A 23382-nucleotide genomic window follows, 5' to 3' on the forward strand; every position below is an offset into this window, starting at 1 on the left:
GGTTTGTTTAGCTGCTCAATAGTGAACCAGGCTTAGGCCGGCCGGCAGAGGCAGGCCGGCACCCGAATGGTCGTACAAACAACTCAGAGTAACTCCACAAAAACAAACTCTTATCAACTGTCAAATCCAGAGGACACTTCTAGCTCGGCAGGAGTTATTTCCCTCAAATAAGTTTGTTTCTGTCACTGGTGGACGATAAACCCGTGAGTGAGTGTCCCGCTGCAGGAGTCGGGCCTGAACTGGAGTGTGCTGCCAGAGGCCGACCTGCAGCTCCATGTCTTTTACATTTTTTAGAGCTTTGGAGCGTCTGACCTCGAGCTGAACCCATCGCCTTTGTGCTGTCTTGATTGTTTTCCACCTGTGATTAATAGCCTTTATTTTTCTTTCCAAACCTGCTCATAACTTCCTCCAGACGAATAACCTGATGGAGCGACACTTGGCCCAAAAGCTGTCTGTTTTTCATCTGTAAATCTCACACCTCATGCAGTTTTTCTAACAGTTTCTCTGTCCGCTCTGTTGTTAAATGTTGGATGGAATTCCTTTCAGAACCATCTGAAGACCAGCTAATTTTCTCATTATGACCTCGTTCATAAAAGCATGGGGTGGGGGTTCTTCTTCTGGTGAATCCCCTCTGACAGAACACTCAGAGGGATAACAGCTTGTTGCTAAAAAGTCTGAGATTAGACTCCGTCTCTGTCTGGACGAGGTCCAGCCGTTCTGTTTAGCCAGTGGCCTCACGCCCACGCGCTCTGTAAACACACTTCTCCACGTCTTTGTGTGCAGGAGGCTGCACTGCACCAGGAACTACATCCATGTGAACCTGTTTGTGTCTTTCATGCTGCGAGCCGTCGCCGTGCTGGCCAAAGACACGCTGCTCTTCTCAGAGGATGAGGCCACCGACTGCAGCACGCAGCCGTCGCTGGTGAGCTCGCAGGGCTTCATGTGTAACACGAAGGTCTCCAAAAGGACGGTTTGTTTTCAATGCTCCTGCTGGATTTGCTTTACATTTCCAGGATTCCTCTAAACTTGCTGATCATTTTTGTGAAAGAGAATTGCCTAAGGTGACTAAAAACAGCATCTTTGAGACATAGCTATGTTATCCAAGTTATCCAGAAAAATGATGCAAATGATTACGTCACTGATTACCATCATCTCTTCAAGAATGAGGTTGGGTAAAGGCTTCCTGGAAAACAGGAAGTGAGGTCATTGGAGGCTTGGCGCCTCCTTTTCATGACTCCTGTACAGACTTCTGTTGGATGACATCTGGTTCCTCAACGGTTCTATGACAATTCCGTTAAACTGCACTGAGACCAGCACCCCGCTACAGCTAATCCCACAAACATCTAATGGATTGAGGTCAGGACAGCCTCTAGGTGACATCCGTCTCTCCACTCCCAAGCTGTGAAGGTGGTTTCTGATAAACTTGCTCTGGAAGATCATGGTTTAGGCCCAAACTGTGAGATTGTTGCCTGTCAACCAATGTCATCTACAAACTCATCAACAATGAATTTTCCACTGATAAGTTGCTGTCTTTCTCCAGTGAAGTTGACCCCAATTATTACTTCACCTCCACGAAAGGATCTTATGGTGGTTTCAGCCAGCATACAGTAGTTTATCCAAATGTTCTTTAGTCATTGGCTCTACAACCTAAATGTTGCAGGCAGAATCTGGACCAGTGAGCTTGCTGGAAACCCAGAAGCTCCAAACAGGACTCAATGGTAACCGATGGTGTTAGCTCTAATAATCAGTTTGGCTGATTCTATAGCTTCATGTGAGAATGAACAGAACCTAATAGACAAGAGCCACCTCTGGGTTCAGATGGGTTTACCGTACCAACTTTTTTGAGCCTTTGCTCTAAATTTTAGTTGACTCTTAGAGTCAAGTTATGCCCGTTGACTTCTATTGGGACCATTGACTATACATGAGAACTGAACTAAGTGACCCTTCCCTCCTGGTGTTCAGAACAGGAAGTACCTGCTGGCTCCAAGAAGCCAAAATCCCATAGACTTCTATAAAGAAATAAACAGCTGTTACTGAGTCATTCTATTGGTCAGAATAACCATTCTGGCTCTTATTCCTTTTTTTAAACATGTTCTTTTTAATTTTCTTTTTTCATATTTTTCTATAGTCCAAGTTATTCAAGTTATAAACCGACCAATCTGGTGTCTCCATAAAAAGTAGGCGGTGTCATGTCCAACATTCAAATCGTTTGATTGACAGATATTCTGTACCCTGCTTTCAGTGGTAGGGGTGTGGCCTTCCAACAAGCTCACTCCTGATTGGCGAGAATGGTTGCCAAAGAAATGATGACTCGGACCAACTTGGACCAATCACTGCTCACTGACATCATCTGGCTCTAACATGGGGGTGTCCGTGTCATGAAAAATGGCTAATTGACTTGACTTGAATTGACTTTATTTGGTTGGAGCCAGAAGTAAGCCATTTTCTATGGATGATGTCACACTGACTGTTCAATTCTCTTAGGCCAGGGGTTTGCTATATGTGGCTCTATTACACCTTCATTGTGACTCTGGTGAAATACAGATAAAAGGTTTTTCCTTTTAAAAAGTAACTGCCAAGTAAAAAAAAGTAAAGTAGACCTTGTGCCATGTACCACAGGAAATCCATTGGAGGTCAGAAAGCAAAACCAGAATGAACCCAGAAGAACCCATGATGACATCAGTGTAAAAGAGAAATATCAGAAATGGATTCTGTGGTCCACTTGGTTTGTGGTATAATATACATCATTTTGAAGAAAAAATGGGTCTGGGTTCTTATGGGCTAAGGCAGACTGGATAAGAAGGTAGATTTTCTATTTTTGAACAAATTCAAGGATTTTTAGAGCGCCTTAAAATACTGTAGGGGTCACTGAAGTAGCTTTGATTTAATATTTTTCATTTAGATTCATAAATGTATGGCTGAGATGCACCACAAATGCTAACATAATGTTTTTTATTTATCACTGCTGACATCACACTGAGGCCATGGTCCTTGACCGGAGAAAGGTAGCTTGCCATCTCTCGGTGGGTGGAGTGTCCTTGCCCCAGGTGGAGGAGTTTAAATATCTGGGGGTCTTGTTCACGAGTGAGGGAAGATCGGAGCGTGAGATTGACAGGCGGATCGGAGCGGCATCCTTATGCGGTCGCTCTATCGGTCTGTCGTGGTGAAGAGAGAGCTGAGCCGAAAAGCAAAGCTCTCAATTTACCGGTCGATCTACGTTCCAGTACTCACCTATGGTCATGAGCTATGGGTCATGACCGAAAGAACGAGGTCTCGAATACAAGCGGCTGAAATGAGCTTCCTCCGTAGGGTGGCTGGGCGCTCCCTTAGAGATAGGGTGAGAAGCTCGGCCACCCGCGGGGAGCTCGGAGTAGAACCGCTTCTCCTCCACATCGAAAGGAGCCAGTTGAGGTGGCTCGGGCATCTAGTCCGAATGCCCCCTGGACGCCTCCCTGGAGAGGTGTTCCGGGCATGTCCCACTGGGCGGAGGCCCCGGGGAAGACCCAGGACACGCTGGAGAGACTACGTCTCTCGGCTGGCCTGGGAACGCCTCGGGGTTCCACCAGAGGAGCTGGAGGACGTGGCTGGGGCGAAGGAAGTCTGGGCATCTCTGCTCAGTCTGCTGCCCCCGCGACCCGGTCCCGGATAAGCGGAGGAAGATGGATGGATGGATGGATGGATGGATGGATAGATGGATGGATGGATGGATGGACATCACACTGCACACTACTATGAGATCTGCATTGAGATGAGGGGCACAGGGTGTCTTTTATTTTGAAAAGAAGTCATGTAAACATTCAAAAGTTGCAAAACTATTTCATATTGTGAAAAAAAGTTTTCTCTTTCAGGTTATTTATTTCATTTACATGTTTCATAATGACAGACATGCAAAGCAGAGTCTTACTGGATAAAATGAGACTGTGGCTTCTACTGGGTTGTGGTCAGTAAGAAATTGACCCGCAGGCCTCATGGTTAGGAAGGACAAATGAGCAGGATGGGAGAGTCACTTCCTGGATGTTACACATGTTCGTTCTTAAGTCAGGGATCTTCCAATCCTAGAGTTGGTCGGATGGGTTTAGGACCTTTCCAGATGTGGTCAGTGGAGAAGTGAGCACAGATTGTTGTTGTTGTTGCAGGTGGGCTGTAAGGCCACTCTGGTTTTCTTTAACTACTTTGTGATGGCCAACTTCTTCTGGCTGCTGGTGGAAGGACTTTACCTGCACACCCTGCTGCTGGTCATCCACACCTACTCCACCCGCCTCTCCATCTACATGTTTATTGGCTGGGGTAAGCTGTGGTCCAGAACCACTGTTGCTGCGTTTGCTCATAGCTTGAACAAGGCATCGTTCAGACACTACATTATTCAAAAACAACACAGTTACCGATAACACATATATTTGGAGATGCTAACTGAATTTACATTTCACTGTTTGGGACAGAAGTGGTTTGATTTTTTCCCATAGTTGGTTAAACCACACTGATCTAAATGTGGACAAAGTGAAGGACTCCAAATGTTCTTCATCCAGCAGCTGCCATGTGACACTGTGACCTCTTTACCAACACATAGTCGATCACACAGCTCTGTAATGTGTGTGTGGGTGGATGGGGATTTTCCTGTGTGGGAACAGCTGATGATGTTCTGCATCAGGGACTTGGATAACTTAAATCAGCGCTTTGCCTCTGACTGACAGGAATCCCCTTTGTGTTCGTGGTGGCTTGGATCATAAGTCGGGTGAACCTGGAAGACACCAGGTAAACGTTCAGACACGTCACAGATTCACCAAGGACGGTGCATAGCGACAACGCTTTGTTCACTTCATGTTTGTGACATTTGGTAATAAAATGTTTCATAAAGGAGACTGTAGAAAATACAGGAGAGCCATTGCAGTAAGCTAAAAAGCCTGACCTGCTAAATATCCTTGTTCCTGAATCCAAGACGCTTAACCGGAAGGATCTGAGAACCCGAGCGAACACGAAAGATTTCAGAACTGATGCTTTAGATAAAAGAAAACAGGATCATTTAAAATGTCTTCTCCTTCCTTTTTTGATGTTTTTGTTGGAATATAGACAAATAAATAATCAAACTAACTAATTCCCTTACTGACCTTTCTCTGTAAATGCCTGGAGACTAACAGTGAGCCATGAACAGCTACTGCTGTGTGTTAAACCTCTGATGGGACGTTGACTGTCTGAATTTACTGCATCAGGACCACCACAGACTCTGGGACATTAACTCCTTATTGTTAAAAATTAAGGGAATCGCAGGAACAGCGTTCTTCTCTAAAGCCATCAACTTCTGTTTCTGTTCTCACATTTACAATAAATAATTAAAAAGAATGCAAACTTTTAACTTTTTTACCACTTGTAATCAAATATATACCTTAGCTAACAGTTTTGTTTTTCACTGTCCTCTTTAGCTGCTGGGAAATCAATGACAATCCTGTTCCTGACAGACTCATCAACTGGCCCATTATGGCTTCTATAATTGTGAGTTTTCTTTGTTATTTTTTTTCATAGAGTTGAATTTAGCTGAATACTTTTCATTAATTATTAGTCACTGAGACTGAAACAAAGGAAAAAGGTTTTATGTTATTAAACTGAATTTCTTAGTCTTTGTCGTCATTTCTACACACTGTCACATCAATAAATTAATGTACTGAAATTGCAACTAGTTTAAAAATATACATGGAAAGGATTTATGTTTCTAAATGAAAAAACATGTTTCCTATACAATATTTTGGCTTTTTGTGCACATCCATTAATGGGTTAAAGTCCAGAAAAAGCTCCTAAAAGTTATTTCATACTGTCCATGCGCTGCTCTTTCATCTTCTGTGCCATTAATGCCAGCCTGTGTTTCTCTACAAGATCAATTTCATTCTGTTCATCAGCATCATTCGTGTCCTGGTGCAGAAGCTTCGCTGCTCTGAGGTCGGAGGCAACGATCAGTCCCAATACAGGTACGGACAGCCATGTTTGAGCTGCTGCTGATCTGTTTTATGCTGAGGTCACAGCGCTGAGGTCACAACATCAGAACTGAGCTAACTAACCCATGATGCTGCCCTGAATTAACACATCTTCTCTAAAATACAAAACGCTTTTTCTAAAGTCAGATGTTTGGATTCCAGACGGCTGGCCAAGTCCACGCTGCTGCTCATCCCGCTGTTTGGAGTCCACTATGTGGTGTTTTTCTATCTGATGGAGCCAGATGATCAAATCTTGAAGCAAATCAAGATTTTCTTTGACCTTGGCCTTGGATCGTTTCAGGTACGCGTCAGTACCTCAGTCCTTTTTGAAGGAGTTCTGAGGTTAAACAAGCAGCACAGTTTGATGCAAAGTCTCAGCAAAACAAATGTCAGATGTATACTTGAAAAGAAAGATGGAAGTCCCGTCAAGGTTCAGAAAGATGTCTATATAAACATGCTGTACGAGCATTTCTGTTCTAATCCAAAAGCTCCTCAAAGTGTTAGACAGCAGAATGAGTCTGTTCTATTTTAGCTGCTTTAATCCTGTCCTTTTTATGCTGATTGCAGAAATATGTAGTCATCTGGAGGCCAGTGAACTCCTGCAGAAAGATGGAGTTTGTCTCCAACAAGCAATACTTCACTGGAAACCTACTCTCACAGCAAAATACCACAATCCTCTGCTTTTTTATTCAAAATTTGAAGAGTAAAAGTTAATAACTAAACACCATAAAAAGAACCTCTGTTGTCTTAAAAATCTATTTAGGGGTAAAATAATGTAAAACGTTCAACGTTTTTAACAAGAAAATTATATGAGATAGCTATCACTAAATGCTCATTTACTTGTTTATGAAAATATAAAATAGATTTATTTTGAATAAAAAGTCATCAGATTTTCTGTCACAACTTCTGTCTTACCGTTTAAATCCACAAGATGACACTAAAGTCTTTGTCTTCATTGAGGTCGTTTATGTGCTTTTTAGATTTTAGATTCTAAAAAGAATCTAAAAAATTCTAGAATTTAGATTCACTCTCACTGTTCAAACAGGAAGTCTGATGTGGAAAAACAAAGTCAGGAAAGGCGTCAGCTTTCAGAAGCTAAGCATCTCAAATGTAGACATCATCTCTCAGCTTTACATGCACATATCACAGCTCAGCTGCAGAACGCTGTTGTTTCAGTAACAGAAAACGTGTGCAGAGAAAAATGCTGTCAAATATCAAATGATGCCGTTTTATTGCATTATTCAGCCAAAGTGGCTAAACCACAAAAACACATTACAAGCACAGGAAAGTTAAAAAAGGAAGAAAGCTTGTGAAACGACTACATAGGAAGAACTTTAAAGGTGTTATTTCCTGAGATGTGATGACTGAAGTTTGCCATGCAGGACAGTCGAGAAGCCGACTGACTTCATGACTTCATTGTCATTCCGGCCATCACTGCAAAAAAGAAGAGAAGAACTTCAGTTTGTGTGCAATAATTATAATTTAATGAGGTTTTGATAAATTAAGAGGATTTTATACTGAAAGTTTAGCATCAAATGAACTTTGAAGCTTTAAGGAACAGTTTGAACAATGAACATGGCTTCAGTTTTTTTTCCGTATGTGTTTGGTTTTAGGGTCTGATCGTCGCCGTCCTTTACTGCTTCCTAAACAGCGAGGTGAGCAGCTGTGATCCAGAGCAGCATCTGGATTATCTGCTGTCTTCCCATAACGGGACTTTCTGTCATAAACCAACAGGTCCAGAGCGAGCTAAGGAGGAGTCTGTCTCTGAAGCGATGTGTGGGACGTGAGGAAAAGCTGCAGGCCGTGACCCTCAACCGGAACGGCAGCCAAAGATCCCCAACATTTCCCAGGAACGTCCGAGCTCAGTCCATCCTGCAGACGGAGACCAGCGTGCTCTGACTGCAGAAGATGAGGGCTGCTGCTCTGACCGGGAAAGAGAGGACTCCTTTCATTGTCTTCAGCCTGGTTCTGATCCCTGCAGTTTCTTACCGATCACATTAAACTCATTAAACGTTTAGAAACAGAGACTGAGCATTATCAACAGGCTGAACATAGCAGTGTTCCAGCTTTTTGGTTCTCGGATCCTTGAGAACCGCACTTCCATCGTCTTTATCGTCACTCCAGATCACAGCTGCTTCTGTTTTCCTTTTGATTCCAAAAGGATTTTACAAAGGACAAATCATTCTCACTAGAAAGAAATTCCTGTACAGTATACAACTTTAATAGTTGATTAGTTTATGAGACGCTTTTTTTTGTAAATAATAATAAAATCGGATGAAAAACCAAAAAGCTACAGTTTTTGAAGTTCTTGCAGATCCCCGGAGACGAGGCAGGTTTCAATACTCCACTAACAGACAGGTGGGAACAGCAAAGGTGCTGACTGGATGTAAATGTGATGCACTAACAGGAAGCTGCTGCAGCGACTAGACGGACGGAAAAACACGAGCGCAAACTCAAACCGACTCGAAAATGAAAATGATGAAGTCCAATCCAGCCTGGGTCCAATAACTGTCACAAATTGGCCTGTAACCTTTGTGCTATCCTAGGCACTCTAACATTGGGAGTTGGGTCATCTAGACCCACTAGACAGTGCTATGAACCTTTTTTCTTCAATGATTTGTGATCTTCACTGGTGTCCATGGATTACATGAAATCTTTCCACCTTTATCCACCTTTGTCATGGTAGGGAGAACACGTCAATGTAAGGGGGGGGGGTCATCTAAGATAGCACAAGGGTTAAACAGGAAAAAACTGAAAAACCCGAGAGAAATGAAAAAAGTAAATGACAAACATGAACTGAAGGGCAGACACTTTGAACGTGGAGTGACTGACAGGGAGAACAGCCAAACGCTGATGACAAGAACCTCTTCAAAATAAAGAAAGCAGAACTGAAACCAGAGCAGACAGAAGGCCACTTTCCTCAGACAGACCAACAAATACAGAAGCTTTTAGCACAAATAACAGACTTCTGAAAAGTGTGTTCATATCTCCTAACGGTTGGGCCTCATTTTGCATGAGGACAAAGAGAACTCTGAATTGTTAGGCCACAGTCTGGTTCTTCTTCTATCTGGACCAGGTCAAGCTCTTCCAGCATTCTATTTTTCTGACTTCATCTGAAACAGGACACATTGCATACGTGGACTGAGAATCTACACAAAGTTGTCATTCAAACGGCCCGTTCACAGCTGGAACATGTGGGTGTTACTTTCTGAGATGATAAATGGTCTGAAGTGGAGGAACGGCGTTCCAGCGTGTCTCAATAATCTCCTTTTTAATCCTGGTGGATCCACGCTCAGAGGCCAAGAAAAGGGCAGAGGGTGTTGAAACCATGCAAACCAACACAAAGGTGAGGCTTTCTCTGTGCAGTGATGGGACTTTTCTACAGGGAGGGTTTGTATTTACTTTAGATCGGGGAGCATTTTATTTTAACGCACACACCTGAGAATGTAAAGCAGAAGCACTTCTGTATTGATCTGAAGACAAAAAAGAGTTGAAGAGACTTCCGGCACGGTAGCACCCTAGAGAGGCGGACGCCCACCTCCCTCTTGCAAACACAAATTTAAGCTAAACTCCTGCAAACAACTCATTTAACAAACTATCCTTTACAGTAAGCCTGCTAAAACTCTGATTATGTTGGGCAAGGAAAATCGAGCAAAGGTCGTAATAAACCCTCACAATGGAAAATTGACTTCAGGTTCAAAAAGAACCAGGATGGCAGTGGTAACATGGAAGCTAACGATAGCAGTGGTGCTAACACTAGCGATGATGCCAACTGCCCGACAAGTACCAAAGATCTTAATGAAGCCACAATTTTGAAACCTATCAAGGAGCTTAAGGCGGACTTTTCAACGAAATTTGAGTTTTAGCCTTAATTAAAGAGATGTTAATTAAAGAGATGAGAAGCGAGGTTGGAGAATGCATGGAGCGGATTGTGAACGCGGAGACGGGCATCTCCGCCACTGAAGACACGGTGATGAGCCTCCAGGCTAAAGTTTCATGTCTCGAAAACCAAGCATGAAATATGGATAGCAAGATCGTAGATCTGGAAAGCAGATCCAGGAGAGCCAACTTGAGGCTGGTAAATCTACCCGAAAAAGTGGAGGGAGGCGATGCATGTTCATTCCTGGAGACATGGCTCCCAGAGGCATTGGACATTCCCACGCTCAGATCAAAGCGGTTCCTGGAGAGGGCTCACCTTGTTGGCCTAAGATCTGATTCACTCATCATGAAATTCCTCAGCAACAGAGACAAACAAGGTTCTGGTGATAAAAGCAGTGAAAGCTAAAAAGGAAATTCTGGTCAGTTCTATCCGGATATAGCAGCGGAATTACTGTACATAAAAAGCAGAAAGAGTTCGACCCTGTGAGGAGACAACTGCGTGACATGGGAATAAGACATGGCGTGATGTTTCCAGCCAAGCTACTGGTTACCTTCAAGAATAAAACACGTGTTTGGAAAAGTGAAGGAAGCAGACAACTTCATATGTGGGATATGAGACAAGGACAGCACAGGATAACTGTGAGCAGTAAAAAAAAAAGACCATTACACCTGAAAACCTGGATCACTGTGAGTCAACCTCCATGATGAGTAAAAACTGAATTATGTCCACTTAAAAAAATGTATAAGAGAGCTGTGGAAGTTCTAACACCAGTGGTATTATTGGAATAACTTTAAAAAGAATGAGGTGAACCGTGATTATACATTTAAAGTTAAACTGATGTTTCACTAGTACGCTGATGTATACAAAGGTACCGGGTAGTTATTTTTACCTAGTAACAACAGGACACTTTAAGTTTGATGTGATTTAAAAGGCTTTTTAAGGCAGGTTGCTGCATTTTAAATATATATTTTATATTTTACTATGTTATATTTTTGTGACATTTGCAACAATTGAAGATTTCTTCTTTGAATTTAATTTCTTACTAAAAGAGGGAGGAGGTGTTAATTTTTTATTTTCATGGTGAAATCTGGGTCACTCCCAGATTGTCTGGAATGATCCTTAACACTTTCACAGTGACATTTCAGTCAGATAACTCATGCAATAGTAAGGATATTTATTTTCACATACTTTATTTACTTTCACATACTTTATTTACTTTCACATACTTTATTTACTTTCACATTCCTTTAACTTTGCATTTCACATTCCTCTAACTTTGCATTTAACATTCCTCTAGTGTTTCAGAGGCATTCCATTTTCAGACAGAAGTATGACTGCTATGTGTGACCCAGCACCTTTGACCGTAGGGCCGCTCCCGTTCGAGTACAGCGCCACGAAGGGAACACACTATTTATTGAGTCTGCTATGTGTGACCCGGCACCTTTGACTGTTGGCTGCTCCCGTTTGAGTACAGCGCCATGAAGGGAACACACTATTTAGTGGATCTGCTATGTGTGACCCGGCCCCTTTGACCGTTGGGCCACTCCCGTTCGAGCACAGAGCCACGAAGGGAACACACTATTTAATGGATCTGCTATGTGTGACCCGGTACCATTGACCCATTGACCGATGGGCCAATCCCTTTCGAGTACAGCGCTAAACACCAACCTGCAAGATGACACAACTTAACATCCAAATTTGAAGCTTCCACTGACATAACATGATTAAAGCTTAAGTGAAATTCATAATTTAGAAGCTTCCATCTGAGTACTATGAACGAGCTCAACGATATGGTTTCGATGCTTCCATCCGGCACACTATGATACGAGCTTAAATAACATCTAATTTCAAGCACCATTGCATAATGTAACACAGCTTAAGAACATCTTAATTTTAAGGTTTCCACCTGGCAATATAGTTTGCAAACATCTATAATCCAAGATTTTGTATGCCATTCCGATGCTAACGTATTGGTTGATTCACTTAAGAAACTCATTGAAACTCTGAGGAGGTTTACCGCCCCATCACTTTTAGTGCAGAATAGGTATGTGGAGTGCAGTCTTCGTTGCAGCACCAGATCAAGGAATGCAGGGGCGACAATATCATCCGCCAGCAACGAAAGTGCTGACCGGGGGATTCATCGCACCATAGAAAACCACCAGGATCACAAATTCCAACAGAGAAATGATAGTGAAATATAGAACCTGCATGTAATCTTACTGTAACAGCAATTTTTTTACACACCAATGGTAAGAGAGAAGTAACCTTCTGTCATTTCCGGAGGGAGGCACCTTTAGAAGGTCTTCGAGGAGCAGGTGAATGGCAGGGTATCCAAGGACCAAGGAGATTTGGGTGGACAGCAAAAGCACAGACTACTGAAATTTTAATTAGCAAAGGACGTCTGGATACTGCAAAGGAAGAACTTGAGATCCATGAGGGATCGTAGGTTTTGATAGTATTTTAGCTGGGCTGAACCTCATGCATTTAAAGGCGGAGTACAACAAGTCTCTAAATGGAGATGCTTCTAGCCGAGTGTCATCTACTTAAGCAGGGCAAATAGAAGACCGGCTTGTAGACATAAAATGTAACTCTTGGAACTAGCTAGAGAGCGTCAGTGATATAGTTTCTACGGCCAGGGTTAAAAATTTTCTCGTAGTGTTATTTAAACACTAAACCAAGTGCACCAATGACACATAAGACTATCATCTCACTTCTTGAAACAACTTTGGTATAATCTCCACAGCTGAATTCCCTCATAACCACATGATCCGTTAAAGGACCATTAGAGCTGTGGATTTGGGCTTAACGTCTTAAATCCCCGGCGGCTGGACATTCACAAACCACTCTTCATAAATTTTCTCCACCAAAACCAGAGGGGGCAGCCTCAGAAAACAAGTGGGAGACCGAAGACACCACAGTCATCATCATCACGAAACCACTCCAAGCATTGAAAAGGAAAGACCAGAAACGCAGGACATAAATAACCATAACAACAGGAACACGGGGCCAGGATTGAACTACCCAGAACAAGAAAACAAGATGAACGGATTACCGTGGGGAATAATGCAATTGAACAATGGCTATTGCCATAACAAGTCTCGAAAAATTTGGGGGTGTTCAGGAATTAACACTAAAATTGCCTTATATGCGGATGATGTAATTCTATTCCTAAAAAATTAAAAACTTCAATTCCTGCTTAAGTAGAAGTAATTAATGAATTTGGGCGCTGATCTGGCTATAAAATAAACAACTCATGAGTCAATGCTACTAAATAGTGAGGAAAGAACCAAACCGTCCATACACTCAAAAAAAATAACTCATTGGATGAACTCAATTTAATTGTCGGCAGCACTTCCATCCAATAAATATGAGTAGCCCCACCTCAAAGAAAAGTCTTCCATGTAATGAAATATAATTGAGTTTGTTGAACTCAATTTTATCAAGAAAGGCAAGGCACAAAATTCATCTGACACTAGTCTTTAGCCAGCCTTGAACCTGGTACCTCTGCATGCAAATCCTATAGACCTATCGACTGAGCTAACACCTTTGTGACCCACTACATTCGCCAGTATAACCAGATAGAAACATTTTATCTCTGGATGAGGTTTGTCCTGTATTATCTTATTGGGAGAAACTGAGTTGAAACGATTCCAAGCCACAGTACATTTTTTACGTGGAAAAACGCGAATGAAAGTTTTTTCTCTTCGAAAAGTCAAAGGATTTGAAGGAAAAGTCATGGCAGGCATTTGAAGAAAACTCTGAACATTTTAATAGTTGAATGGGTAAAATAGGTGAAAAATTATACCCGAAAAACGGCAGAAGGTACTATAAAAAGAATAAATAAAGAGAAATAGGAAAACAGCATTCAACATGCGCACAGCATGCCCCTTACTTGAACTCATTTATTTTGGATTACTGGAGTTTATAGGTGAAAGTATTAATACATTTTGTGTTAGGTCAATTAAATGTAGATAGATAATTTTAAAATAAATATATTTAAATAAAACAAACAGAATTTAATTGTGTTACTTGAAAGAGGGGCTTGAATCTTTTTTTTTCAGTCTTCTTTTATTTTTAACTTTTTAGTTTAACCCTTGTGCTATCCTAGGCACTTTAACGTTGGGAGTTGGGTCATCTAGACCCACTAGACAGTGCGCTGAACCTTTTTCTTCAATGATTTGTGATCTTCACTGGTGTCCATGGATTACATGAAATCTTTCCACCTTTATTCAATTCAATTCAATTCAATTTTATTTGTATAGCCCAAAATCACAACAACAGTCGTCTCGATGGGCTTCGAAGTAAAACATGAAATCAAAAGGATCACGAATACAAAGAGTTCAATAGAAAAATACTAAAATGAACTAACAAACTGACTAAGCTATACTGGCATCCCTGCCCTTAGACCCCCCTTTATCCACCTTTGTCATGGTAGGGAGAACACGTCAATGTAAGGGTGGGGTTGTCTAAGATAGCACAAGGGTTAACTATATTTATTCTGGCAATTTCAGGAGTCTTAAAAAATCTACACCTGACCCAATAGTTAAAAATATGATATATGTCTTAGAAACCACACAAAGGTACTTAAAAGAAACCAGCTCTTTGTCTTTATTCAGCCCAATTTGGGGAAACAATAAATTCCTCCCAGGCAGAAACGATGAGAGCTTTAGAAAGTGGGCAAACGAAGGCATAGGCATGATAAAAAAGATTTATGGAGGGAATGGGAAAATATTCACATTTGAACAAATATTCTCTGAATATCAGATTTCTGAATTCTATAACTTATTGATGTCATCTTCCCTGAATCCTCGACAGCTAAACTTAATGCTTGGATTTCTGACTTTGAGGAAGAAATTACCACTGAACAATTGAAGAAGGCAAGTATAAAAGCCCAAACACAAACAGGCAACACCCGGCTTAAATTACTGCAATATAACTGGCTGATGAGACTCTATGTTACTCCAGAAAAACGTAATACATTTAACAGTAGCATCCCAGACCTCTGTTATAGATGGAATGCAAAGAAAGACTCTCTGTTTCATGTGTCTGGACATGTCCAAAAATAACAGAATTCTGGACAGAAGTTAAAGGTAAATTAGAGGAGATGTTATCCATCTGGAATTGGACCCATAATTATTCCTTTTGGGTTTATATCCCAACAATTTAAATATAAGTAGATATAACAATAAATTATCTACTTATATTTAAATTGTTGGGATATAAACCCAAAAGGAATAATTATATATATATATAAGTAGATATAACAACAAATTAAGGGCTGCACAGTGGCGCAGTGGTTAGCGCTCTTGCCTCACAGCAAGAACGCCTCCAGTTCAAGTCCCAGCTGGGGGACATGTAAAACACAACATCAACAGGGGGCCTTTCTGTGTGGAGTTTGCATGTTCTCCCTGTGCATGCGTGGGTTTTCTCCAGGATCTCTGGCTTCCTCCCACCATCCAAAAACATGCTTCATAGGTTGATTGGCAACTATAAATTGTCTGTGAGAGTGAATGGATGTGTGATTGAGGATATTCCACCCTGCAACAGACTGGCAACCAGTCCAGGGCATCCCTTGCCTACACCCAAGTGGCCGGGATAGGCTCTGGCAACCCCGTGACCCCAAAAGGGAATAAAACAGTTAAGAAGATGAATGAATAACAATAAATTAACTGACTTTGGAACATTACAAGCAAAGAGAGTAATTGCTCTCTCATGGAGAGGGGTGAACAAGACAAGTGTTCAAAAATGGCTTCAAGAAATGTCTTCATGTTTACCATTGGAAAAAATAACTTACATGTTGAAAAACAAGAAAGACACTTTTGCCAAAATTGGGGGACATTTCATTAATTATATCAGAAATAAGGATCTGACTGATCTTTTTCAAAGACTTTGAACACAATAACACTTCCTCTGCAGCTCTACAATATTGCCTTGTGCCTCAGTTTCTTATTTTTGAGACTCTCCAGGACTCAGTCATATTGATGGTGATTGTATCTGTTTTAAATGATGCTCACCTGCTGTATTTTCATTTCATGTTCTACTGTTTCTATGTTATCCACTTATGTAAGATGTAAAATCAGAAAATAATAAATAAAATTTTGAAAATGCAGCTCCTCATTCAGGCTCCTTCAAAATAAATCCTGTTTCTGACTGTACATTGATAACTCCTCTGTGTCAAACTGTCAATAAAACATTTGTTTTCTGCTCTTTTTCCTTTTTACCCTCAAATAAAATCAAGGATTCAATAAAAGTTCGTTTCTAAAAACAGGAAGCTTTAGAATGACACAAGAGAAACTGTCCAGGCTCCTGCTTGGAGGTAATAATCATCAGAGAGTCTGAGGCTACGTTCACACTGCAGGGCTTAATGCTCAATTCGGATTTTTTGAAAAAATCCGAATTGTTTGCTAGACCGTTCACATTTCCAAGTAAATCCGAACTTTTGTGATCTCCAGTGTGACCGTGACACGACCCAAACGAGACCCGCATGCGCAGAAGCCAGAAGAATACTCAACGGTGAACGACGTCACTTGTTTGCGGAGCAGATGTAAACAACAGTGTTGTCAAAAGCGAAACTCTTTTTGTAATATTAAATTTATTTTCACGAAGGAGCAGCACAATTACAATCTTCTCATTTTAAGAAGGCAATGGAGTCGGGATCGTCTGTACCCACTGTTGTGGAATGGAAATGTGTATGTGTTGGAGCCGCTCGCCCGCGTGTGTGCAAGCGCGTGCCGCGATAGAGAATGGGGGGGGGGGGGGGGGCAGTGTTTGCGCGCATTCATGTTGTGTGTTACGGAGGACGGTAATAAAAGAAGGTTTCCCCCAAAATAAATGCTATGGACTCTTTATTAACCCGTTCTGGAGAATCTAAGGATCAGAACAGAGAGGAGGAGGAGGATCGCCTCGGGTCCCCCGCGCTTCTGAGCACGGTCAAAGGGGAAAAAGAAAAAAAAGTTATCGCGGGAAAGGTTCAACACCACGCTCTGCCATTTATCTGGAAATGTTTTCAAAAACCGCCCAGTTGCGATCAGAGCCCTGGAGTTTGGCCTGAAAAGAGCGATCAGCCCAAATATTAATCCAATCAGTGACCTCCCTTCCCTTCCACTGACTGATCTCAGCAGCATCGTCCACCATGTTTGATGTTTACGTTCTCGTTCCCGCCTACTTCAACGCAAAATGATGACGTTTGTTGCGTGTCGATGACGTACACTGTGTCCGAATTACCGCCCTAACCCCTAACTACTAAAACCCTATATAGTGCGGCACTATATAGTTCTCTATATAGTTCTCTGAATTTTCAAAGCGGACACCCGTGCTCACTAGTTTTCTCTTTCGGGTGTTTTCAAATGGCGCTTGGCACGAAAACAAAGCGGCGCATTACCGCCACCACCTAGTCTGGAGGGGAACTACTTCTATTTAACGCCGAGAATGCCACCCATTTGTCAAAGTAAAAATATAATAAATATGAACATATTATGAAGACTATTTATGAATCTGCTGTGAAAACGTGGCTGATTTATAAAAAATAAGATTACAAACACATTGGTGTAGATTTTATGTATTTGTTGATAAATAAACCCTCAAGTCATTAGTCCATGGCAATACTTATTTTTGTGCCGCTGAACGATTTACGGGCTCTTGCGAGGAAGCATTTTTTTCTGTAGTTTTATCTTCTACCTTACTGAAAATAGCTTTATATATGAATCTGTCCGTGTTCCTGGCAATAATTCAACCGTTTTTCGTGAGATCAAACCAAAAACGAGCAGATATGCAGAATCACAGGACAGCAAGGAGGAGGAACAGACGTCTCAGAAGATTTCCTCTGGGTGCTCAAGGTTATACAGTCTGCTGGGTAAGAGTTTAACATTCTTTTTCAACACTGGATTATGAACTGTATAGTCTAAATACATGAAACACTTGTGAGATCAAAGTTTAGTATTTTTTATTCAGAGTCAAACCATATCACTTGTTTTAAACAAAAATACTTTAATTTTTAAATATTTATATAAAAATCCAAAAACCCAGCCAAAAAAAACCCACGAGATTTTCCAGCATTTATAAATACGTCATAAACTAAAATTTAAGACATTAGAATAAAATGAAACATTAAAAAAAAATCAGATTTAATTTTCTCAATGAAATAATTATTTTTCCATTTTACAGGGTCTTCCACGTCTCTACTGGTTTGCCAACATAAAGGTGTCTGTCGTGGCCCTTCACGCTGACGGTCAGTCCCACACAAGACCAGACCGGCAGACCCGCAGATCGGTTGACCTGCAGGACCATTGAGCATCTGGTGGAGCAGCTTTGGGTTCCTCACACGCTGGGGGGTGTACAGGAGACTGAGGTCCTGGTGTTTCTTTTCTGGCTGGCGTGTGGCACATCTTACGGTGTGGTAACCAGGGCCTTTGACATGCCACGGTCCACTGTAAGTGACGTTGTCCACAGGACGGCAGACCGGATCCTCCAGCTGATGAGCAGGGTCACCCAGCATCCAGTGGGAATGAACTGCCATTAGTCACCTCTGATTTTATAGCAGCTTGCTTGGTCTTCCACCTTCCAAAAGGTCGTGGGGAACACTGATGGCTGCCACATAAGAATAAAGGCCCTAAAAGAAAATGCAGCTTGTTATTTTAACAGGAAGCTTTTTTATTCCATTCAACTGCAGGCTGTACGTGACTAATGCCAAATTTAGAGATATTTTTGTTGGGAATCAAGGATCAGTCCTCAGTTCACAGGTTCTACGTAAAAGCCCAATTTATGTAAATAAAATATTACCCACCTGAAGGATCCTTTTGGGTGATGGTGGGTATCCCTGCATTCTTCATCCCATCACGCAGCTGACACCCTACAGGGAACCCATGAGGAATGCAGTTCAGGCCCGTTACAACCAGCACCACGCCAAGGCATGCTCTGTGGTGGAGAGAGCATTTGGCATTATGAAGATGAGGAGGAGAGCAATATTTCTGGGGGCACTGGAAGTAAAACCAACCTTTGCGATGAAAATCATTGCCTGCAGTCCAGTTCTGCACAATCTGTGCATCAGCGAAGGGGACTGCTTGGAGCCACACCAGGAACCAGTAGGACGGGTAAAGTGGCGTTCGTCTGCGAAGACAAATCTTTGCTTTCCTTTCAGCTCCAACTGTGACACACATGACTCTAGAAGACCAGGATTATTGTTAAGATGTATAAAAATAAATGTTAACATATAAAACGAAAATGTAAATATGTACATTTGATATTTATATGAAAATTCTTTTGAGATTGTTAAAAATGGCTCAGATTTAAATAGTACATGTAAATAATTCATTTTTGTTACTGCATTTATTAAACAAATTGCAAAAACAACGACGACGTTACATTTTGTGAACAATATTTTAAACTCAGGTAAGCTTAACAGACTCTCCTGTCACTCTTTGTCCCTTCGTGCTCTTTCCTCCTCTCCTCTTTCAACAACAACCCTTACCCCAACATGACAACGTTTACAGTTCAATGATAAATAAATACAAATCTGATTAAGTGTGTCTTACTCCCATCCGGCACTAGCTTGCCTGAAAACAAACAGGCTATCTTTCTCCATCCACAGATGGATCAGATTTTCCTTATCCTCGTCAGTCCCTACATATATAAACACATTTAAAAAATGTGTTAATAACTTATTACTACGGTTAGAACTCACTCATTTTTTTATGTAATATCAACAGCGTTTATTTTTAGCATTCGGCGCTAATTCGCGCTAGCGTTAGCTTTAGCATTACCGAAATTGATGAGCTTCCAAACAATGTAGGTTGTCGATTGAGGAATATAACATATTAAACACATCATCTTACGTATTTACAAATATATTTTACAACAGATACTTGATACTTTTGAATATACTTACATTTTTAAGTCATCTTTCTCGCGCAACCGTCCGCCATCTTGGAATAATTCAAGCGCGGTGTATTGTGGGTCACACGCAATGCATTCTGGTATCAATGCAGTGCATTCTGGGCAATATTCGCCGATCGAGTGAGCATCGATCCACACTGGTTTTTCGTAGAGAATTCTGGGAAATTTCTAGTGCACATGATTTTTGAACTGTAGATTCGGACAGCACTACAAAATGGCGACCGCACTATATAGTGCACTATATAGGGGTTAGGGCGGTAATTCGGACACAGCCGTACAGTTCGGAATCAAGTCGCCTGGCCGGTCAGACGGCGGTCGCAATTGAAAAGATCGGCTACAATTCGGAAACAGGACGGCAAACCCACGGGGCCTGGGTCGCAATTGAAAAGATCGGATCTGTGTCATTCAGACTGTCATGAAAAGATCGGAATTGGGCCGCTTAGGGGCAAAAAATTCGGAATTGGGTCGTTTCAGCCTGCAGTGTGAACGTAGCCTGAGTGACAGAAGACAGAAGACGCCGTCCAAGCTCAGCTGAGGAGAGTCCAGCAGAGAAGCTTCTGCTGTTTTTTGTCTGACATACAACAAAGTCAAGGTGTGTAGATAATTATGCATAAGATAACATCACAAAGATACGTTTTATTTTATTTTATAGATTTCTTTTGATCAAAAAATAACCAACCTCTCCATCTAAACTCCTGTCTTACCGTTTAAATCCACAAGATGACACTAAAGTCTTTTCAGTTGTTTTTGTCTTGATTAAGGTCCTTTATGTGCTTTTTTACCATAAATCATAAAGCCTAGGTTTATTTATTATGTATTATTTATGTCAAAACACTTCTCTTCTTTCTCTTTCGGCTTTTCCCATCAGGGGTCGCCACAGCGAATCATCCTTTTCCACCTCACTCTATCATGGACATCTTCTACCCTAACATTAGCCAACTTCATGTCCTCTGTTAAGACATCCATGTATCTCCTCTTTGGCCGTCCTCTTGCCCTCCTGCCAGGCAGCTCCATCTCCAACATCCTTCTACCAATATATCCACTATCCCTCCTCTGAACATGTCCAAACCATCTCAGTCTGGCTTCTCTGACTTTGTCGCTAACACAGGCAACATGAGCCGTCCCTCTGATGTACTCGTTCCTTATCCTGTCTAACCTGGTCACTCCTAAGGAGAACCTCAACATCTTCATCTCCGCTACCTCCAAATCATCTTCTTGTCTCTGTCTCACTGCTACCGTCTCTAACCCATAGAGCAGAGCTGGTCTCACCACTGTCTTGTACACCTTTCCTTTGAGTCTTGCTGACACTCTTCTGTCACACAACACTCCTGACACTTTCCTCCACCCGCTCCAACCTGCCTGCACTCGCCTCTTCACCTCTTCTCCACACTCCCCATCACACTGAACTGTTGACCCCAAGTACTTAAACTCCTGCACCTTCTTCACCTCAGCCCCCTGTAACCTAACGCTTCTACCTTGATCCCTCTCGTTCAGACACATGTATTCTGTCTTACTACGACTGACCTTCATGCCTCTTCTTTCCAGAGCAAACCTCCACCTCTCTAGCTGTTCCTCCACCTGCTCTCTACTCTCACTGCAAATTACAATGTCATCCGCAAACATCATTGTCCAGGGAGATTCCTGTCTTACCTCGTCTGTCAGCCTGTCCATCAGCATAGCAAACAAAAAAGGACTCAAAGCTGATCCTTGGTGTAGTCCCACCTCCACCTTGAACTCCTCTGTCTGACCTACAGCACATCTCACCACCGTCATACTTCTCTCATACATGTCCTGAACTACTCTGACATACTTCTCTGCCACTCCAGACGACCTCATACAGTACCACAGCTCCTCCCTCGGCACCCTGTCATACGCCTTCTCTAAATCTACGAACACACAATGCAGCTCCTTCTGACCTTCTCTGTACTTTTCCATCAACATTCTCAAAGCAAAAATGGCATCAGTGGTGCTCTTACGGGGCATGAAACCATACTGCTGCTCACAAATCTCCACCTTCTTCCTAAGCCTGGCTTCCACTACTCTTTCCCACAGCTTCATTGTGTGGCTCATCAACTTTATTCCTCTATAGTTGCTGCAGTTCTGCGTGTCACCCTTGTTCTTAAAGATCGGAACCAGAACGCTTCTCCTCCATTCCTCAGGCATCTTCTCACTCTCTAAAATCCTATTGAACAACCTTGTTAGAAATTCCACTGCTGTCTCTCCTAAGCACTTCCATACCTCCACAGGTACGTCATCAGGACCAATGGCCTTTCCGCTCTTCATCCTTTTCAGAGCCTTCCTAACCTCATCCTTTCCAATCTCTGCTACTTCCTGCTCCACAACAACCACATCTTCCTCCCTTCTTTCCCTGTCATTTTCCACGTTCATCAGCTCCTCAAAATACTCCTTCCATCTTTTCTGTACACTCTCCTGGGTTGTTAGCACCTTTCCATCTCTGTCCTTAATCACCCTTATCTGTTGCACGTCCTTCCCATCTCTGTCTCTCTGTCTGGCTAGCCTGTACAAGTCCTTTTCTCCTTCCTTTGTGTCTAACCTGTCATATAGCTCATCGTAAGCTTTCTGTTTGGCCTTTGCCACCTCTCTCTTCACTCTACGCTGCGCTTCCTTGTACTCCTGTCTACATTCCTCAGTCCTTTCTACATCCCACTTCTTTTTAGCCAACCTCTTCCTCTGGACGCATTCCTGTACTTCCTCATTTCACCACCAAGTCTCTTTACCGTCTTTCCTCTTTCCAGATGACACACCTAGCACCTTCCTACCTGTTTCCCTGATAATCTCTGCTGTAGTTTCCCAGTCATCTGGAAGCTCATCCTGACCACCCAGGACCTGTCTCAACTTCTGCCTAAATTCCTCACAAGTTTCTTCATTCTGTAGCTCCACCACTTGGTCTTCTTTTCTGTTTTCCCTCTCTTCTTCTTCCTGACCTCCAGAGTCATCTTACACACCACCATGCGGTGCTGTCTGGCTACACTCTCTCCTACCACCACTTTGCAGTCATTAACCTCTCTCAAATGACCTCGTCTGCATAGGATGTAGTCCACCTGAGTACTCCTACCTCCACTTCTGTATGTCACTCTATGTTCCTCTCTCTTCTGGAAGTAAGTGTTGACTACAGCCATTTCTATCCTCTTCGCAAAGTCCACCACCATCTGTCCCTCCAGATTCCTTTCCTTCACACCAAACCTGCCCATCACCTCATCACCTCTATTGCCCTCACCAACATGTCCATTAAAGTCTGCTCCAATAACAACTCTCTCTCCTCTGGGGATACTCTCTATGACCTCATCCAACTCACTCCAGAATCTCTCCTTCACTTCTAACTCACAGCCAACCTGTGGCGCATACCCACTGACTACATTCACCATCACCCCTTCAATTTCTAACTTTAGGCTCATCATCCTGTCTGAGACTCTTTTCACCTCTAGAACACTGTTTACAAACTCCCCCTTCAGAATCACACCTACCCCGTTTCTCTTCCTATCAACACCATGATAGAACAGTTTGTATCCTCCTCCAATACTACGTGCCTTGCTGCCCTTCCACCTTGTCTCCTGCACACACAGTACATCTACCTTCCTTCTCTCCATCATGTCTGCCAGCTCTCTGCCTTTCCCTGTCATTGTGCCA

At 42.2% G+C, this 23382-nt stretch overlaps 2 protein-coding genes and 1 long non-coding RNA gene across 3 annotated transcripts in view; 2 read left to right on the forward strand and 1 right to left on the reverse strand.

Moving 5' to 3' along the window:
• LOC101170814 (vasoactive intestinal polypeptide receptor 2) overlaps positions 1-8252 on the forward strand; it is a 44241-nt gene extending 35989 nt beyond the window's left edge. The window contains exons 7-14 of the mRNA XM_023950048.1: positions 784-922; positions 4137-4287; positions 4692-4752; positions 5418-5487; positions 5866-5957; positions 6126-6264; positions 7577-7618; positions 7698-8252. Coding sequence (XP_023805816.1) covers positions 784-922; positions 4137-4287; positions 4692-4752; positions 5418-5487; positions 5866-5957; positions 6126-6264; positions 7577-7618; positions 7698-7862 — 859 coding nt within the window. The 3' untranslated portion in view covers positions 7863-8252. The remainder of the gene's footprint in view (positions 1-783; positions 923-4136; positions 4288-4691; positions 4753-5417; positions 5488-5865; positions 5958-6125; positions 6265-7576; positions 7619-7697) is intronic.
• LOC105353610 (hemicentin-1-like) overlaps positions 1-23382 on the forward strand; it is a 703897-nt gene that overhangs the window by 388912 nt on the left and 291603 nt on the right. The gene's annotated exons all lie outside the window — the stretch shown is intronic.
• LOC105353745 lies at positions 17998-18663 on the reverse strand. The gene is made up of 2 exons (XR_002872335.1): positions 18626-18663; positions 17998-18451 (listed from the first exon to the last, which is right to left on the reverse strand). It is a non-coding gene; the product is annotated as an uncharacterized LOC105353745 (long non-coding RNA).

The sequence above is a fragment of the Oryzias latipes genome, chromosome 20 (assembly GCF_002234675.1).
Source record: "Oryzias latipes chromosome 20, ASM223467v1".
NCBI classification, from domain to species: domain Eukaryota; kingdom Metazoa; phylum Chordata; class Actinopteri; order Beloniformes; family Adrianichthyidae; genus Oryzias; species Oryzias latipes.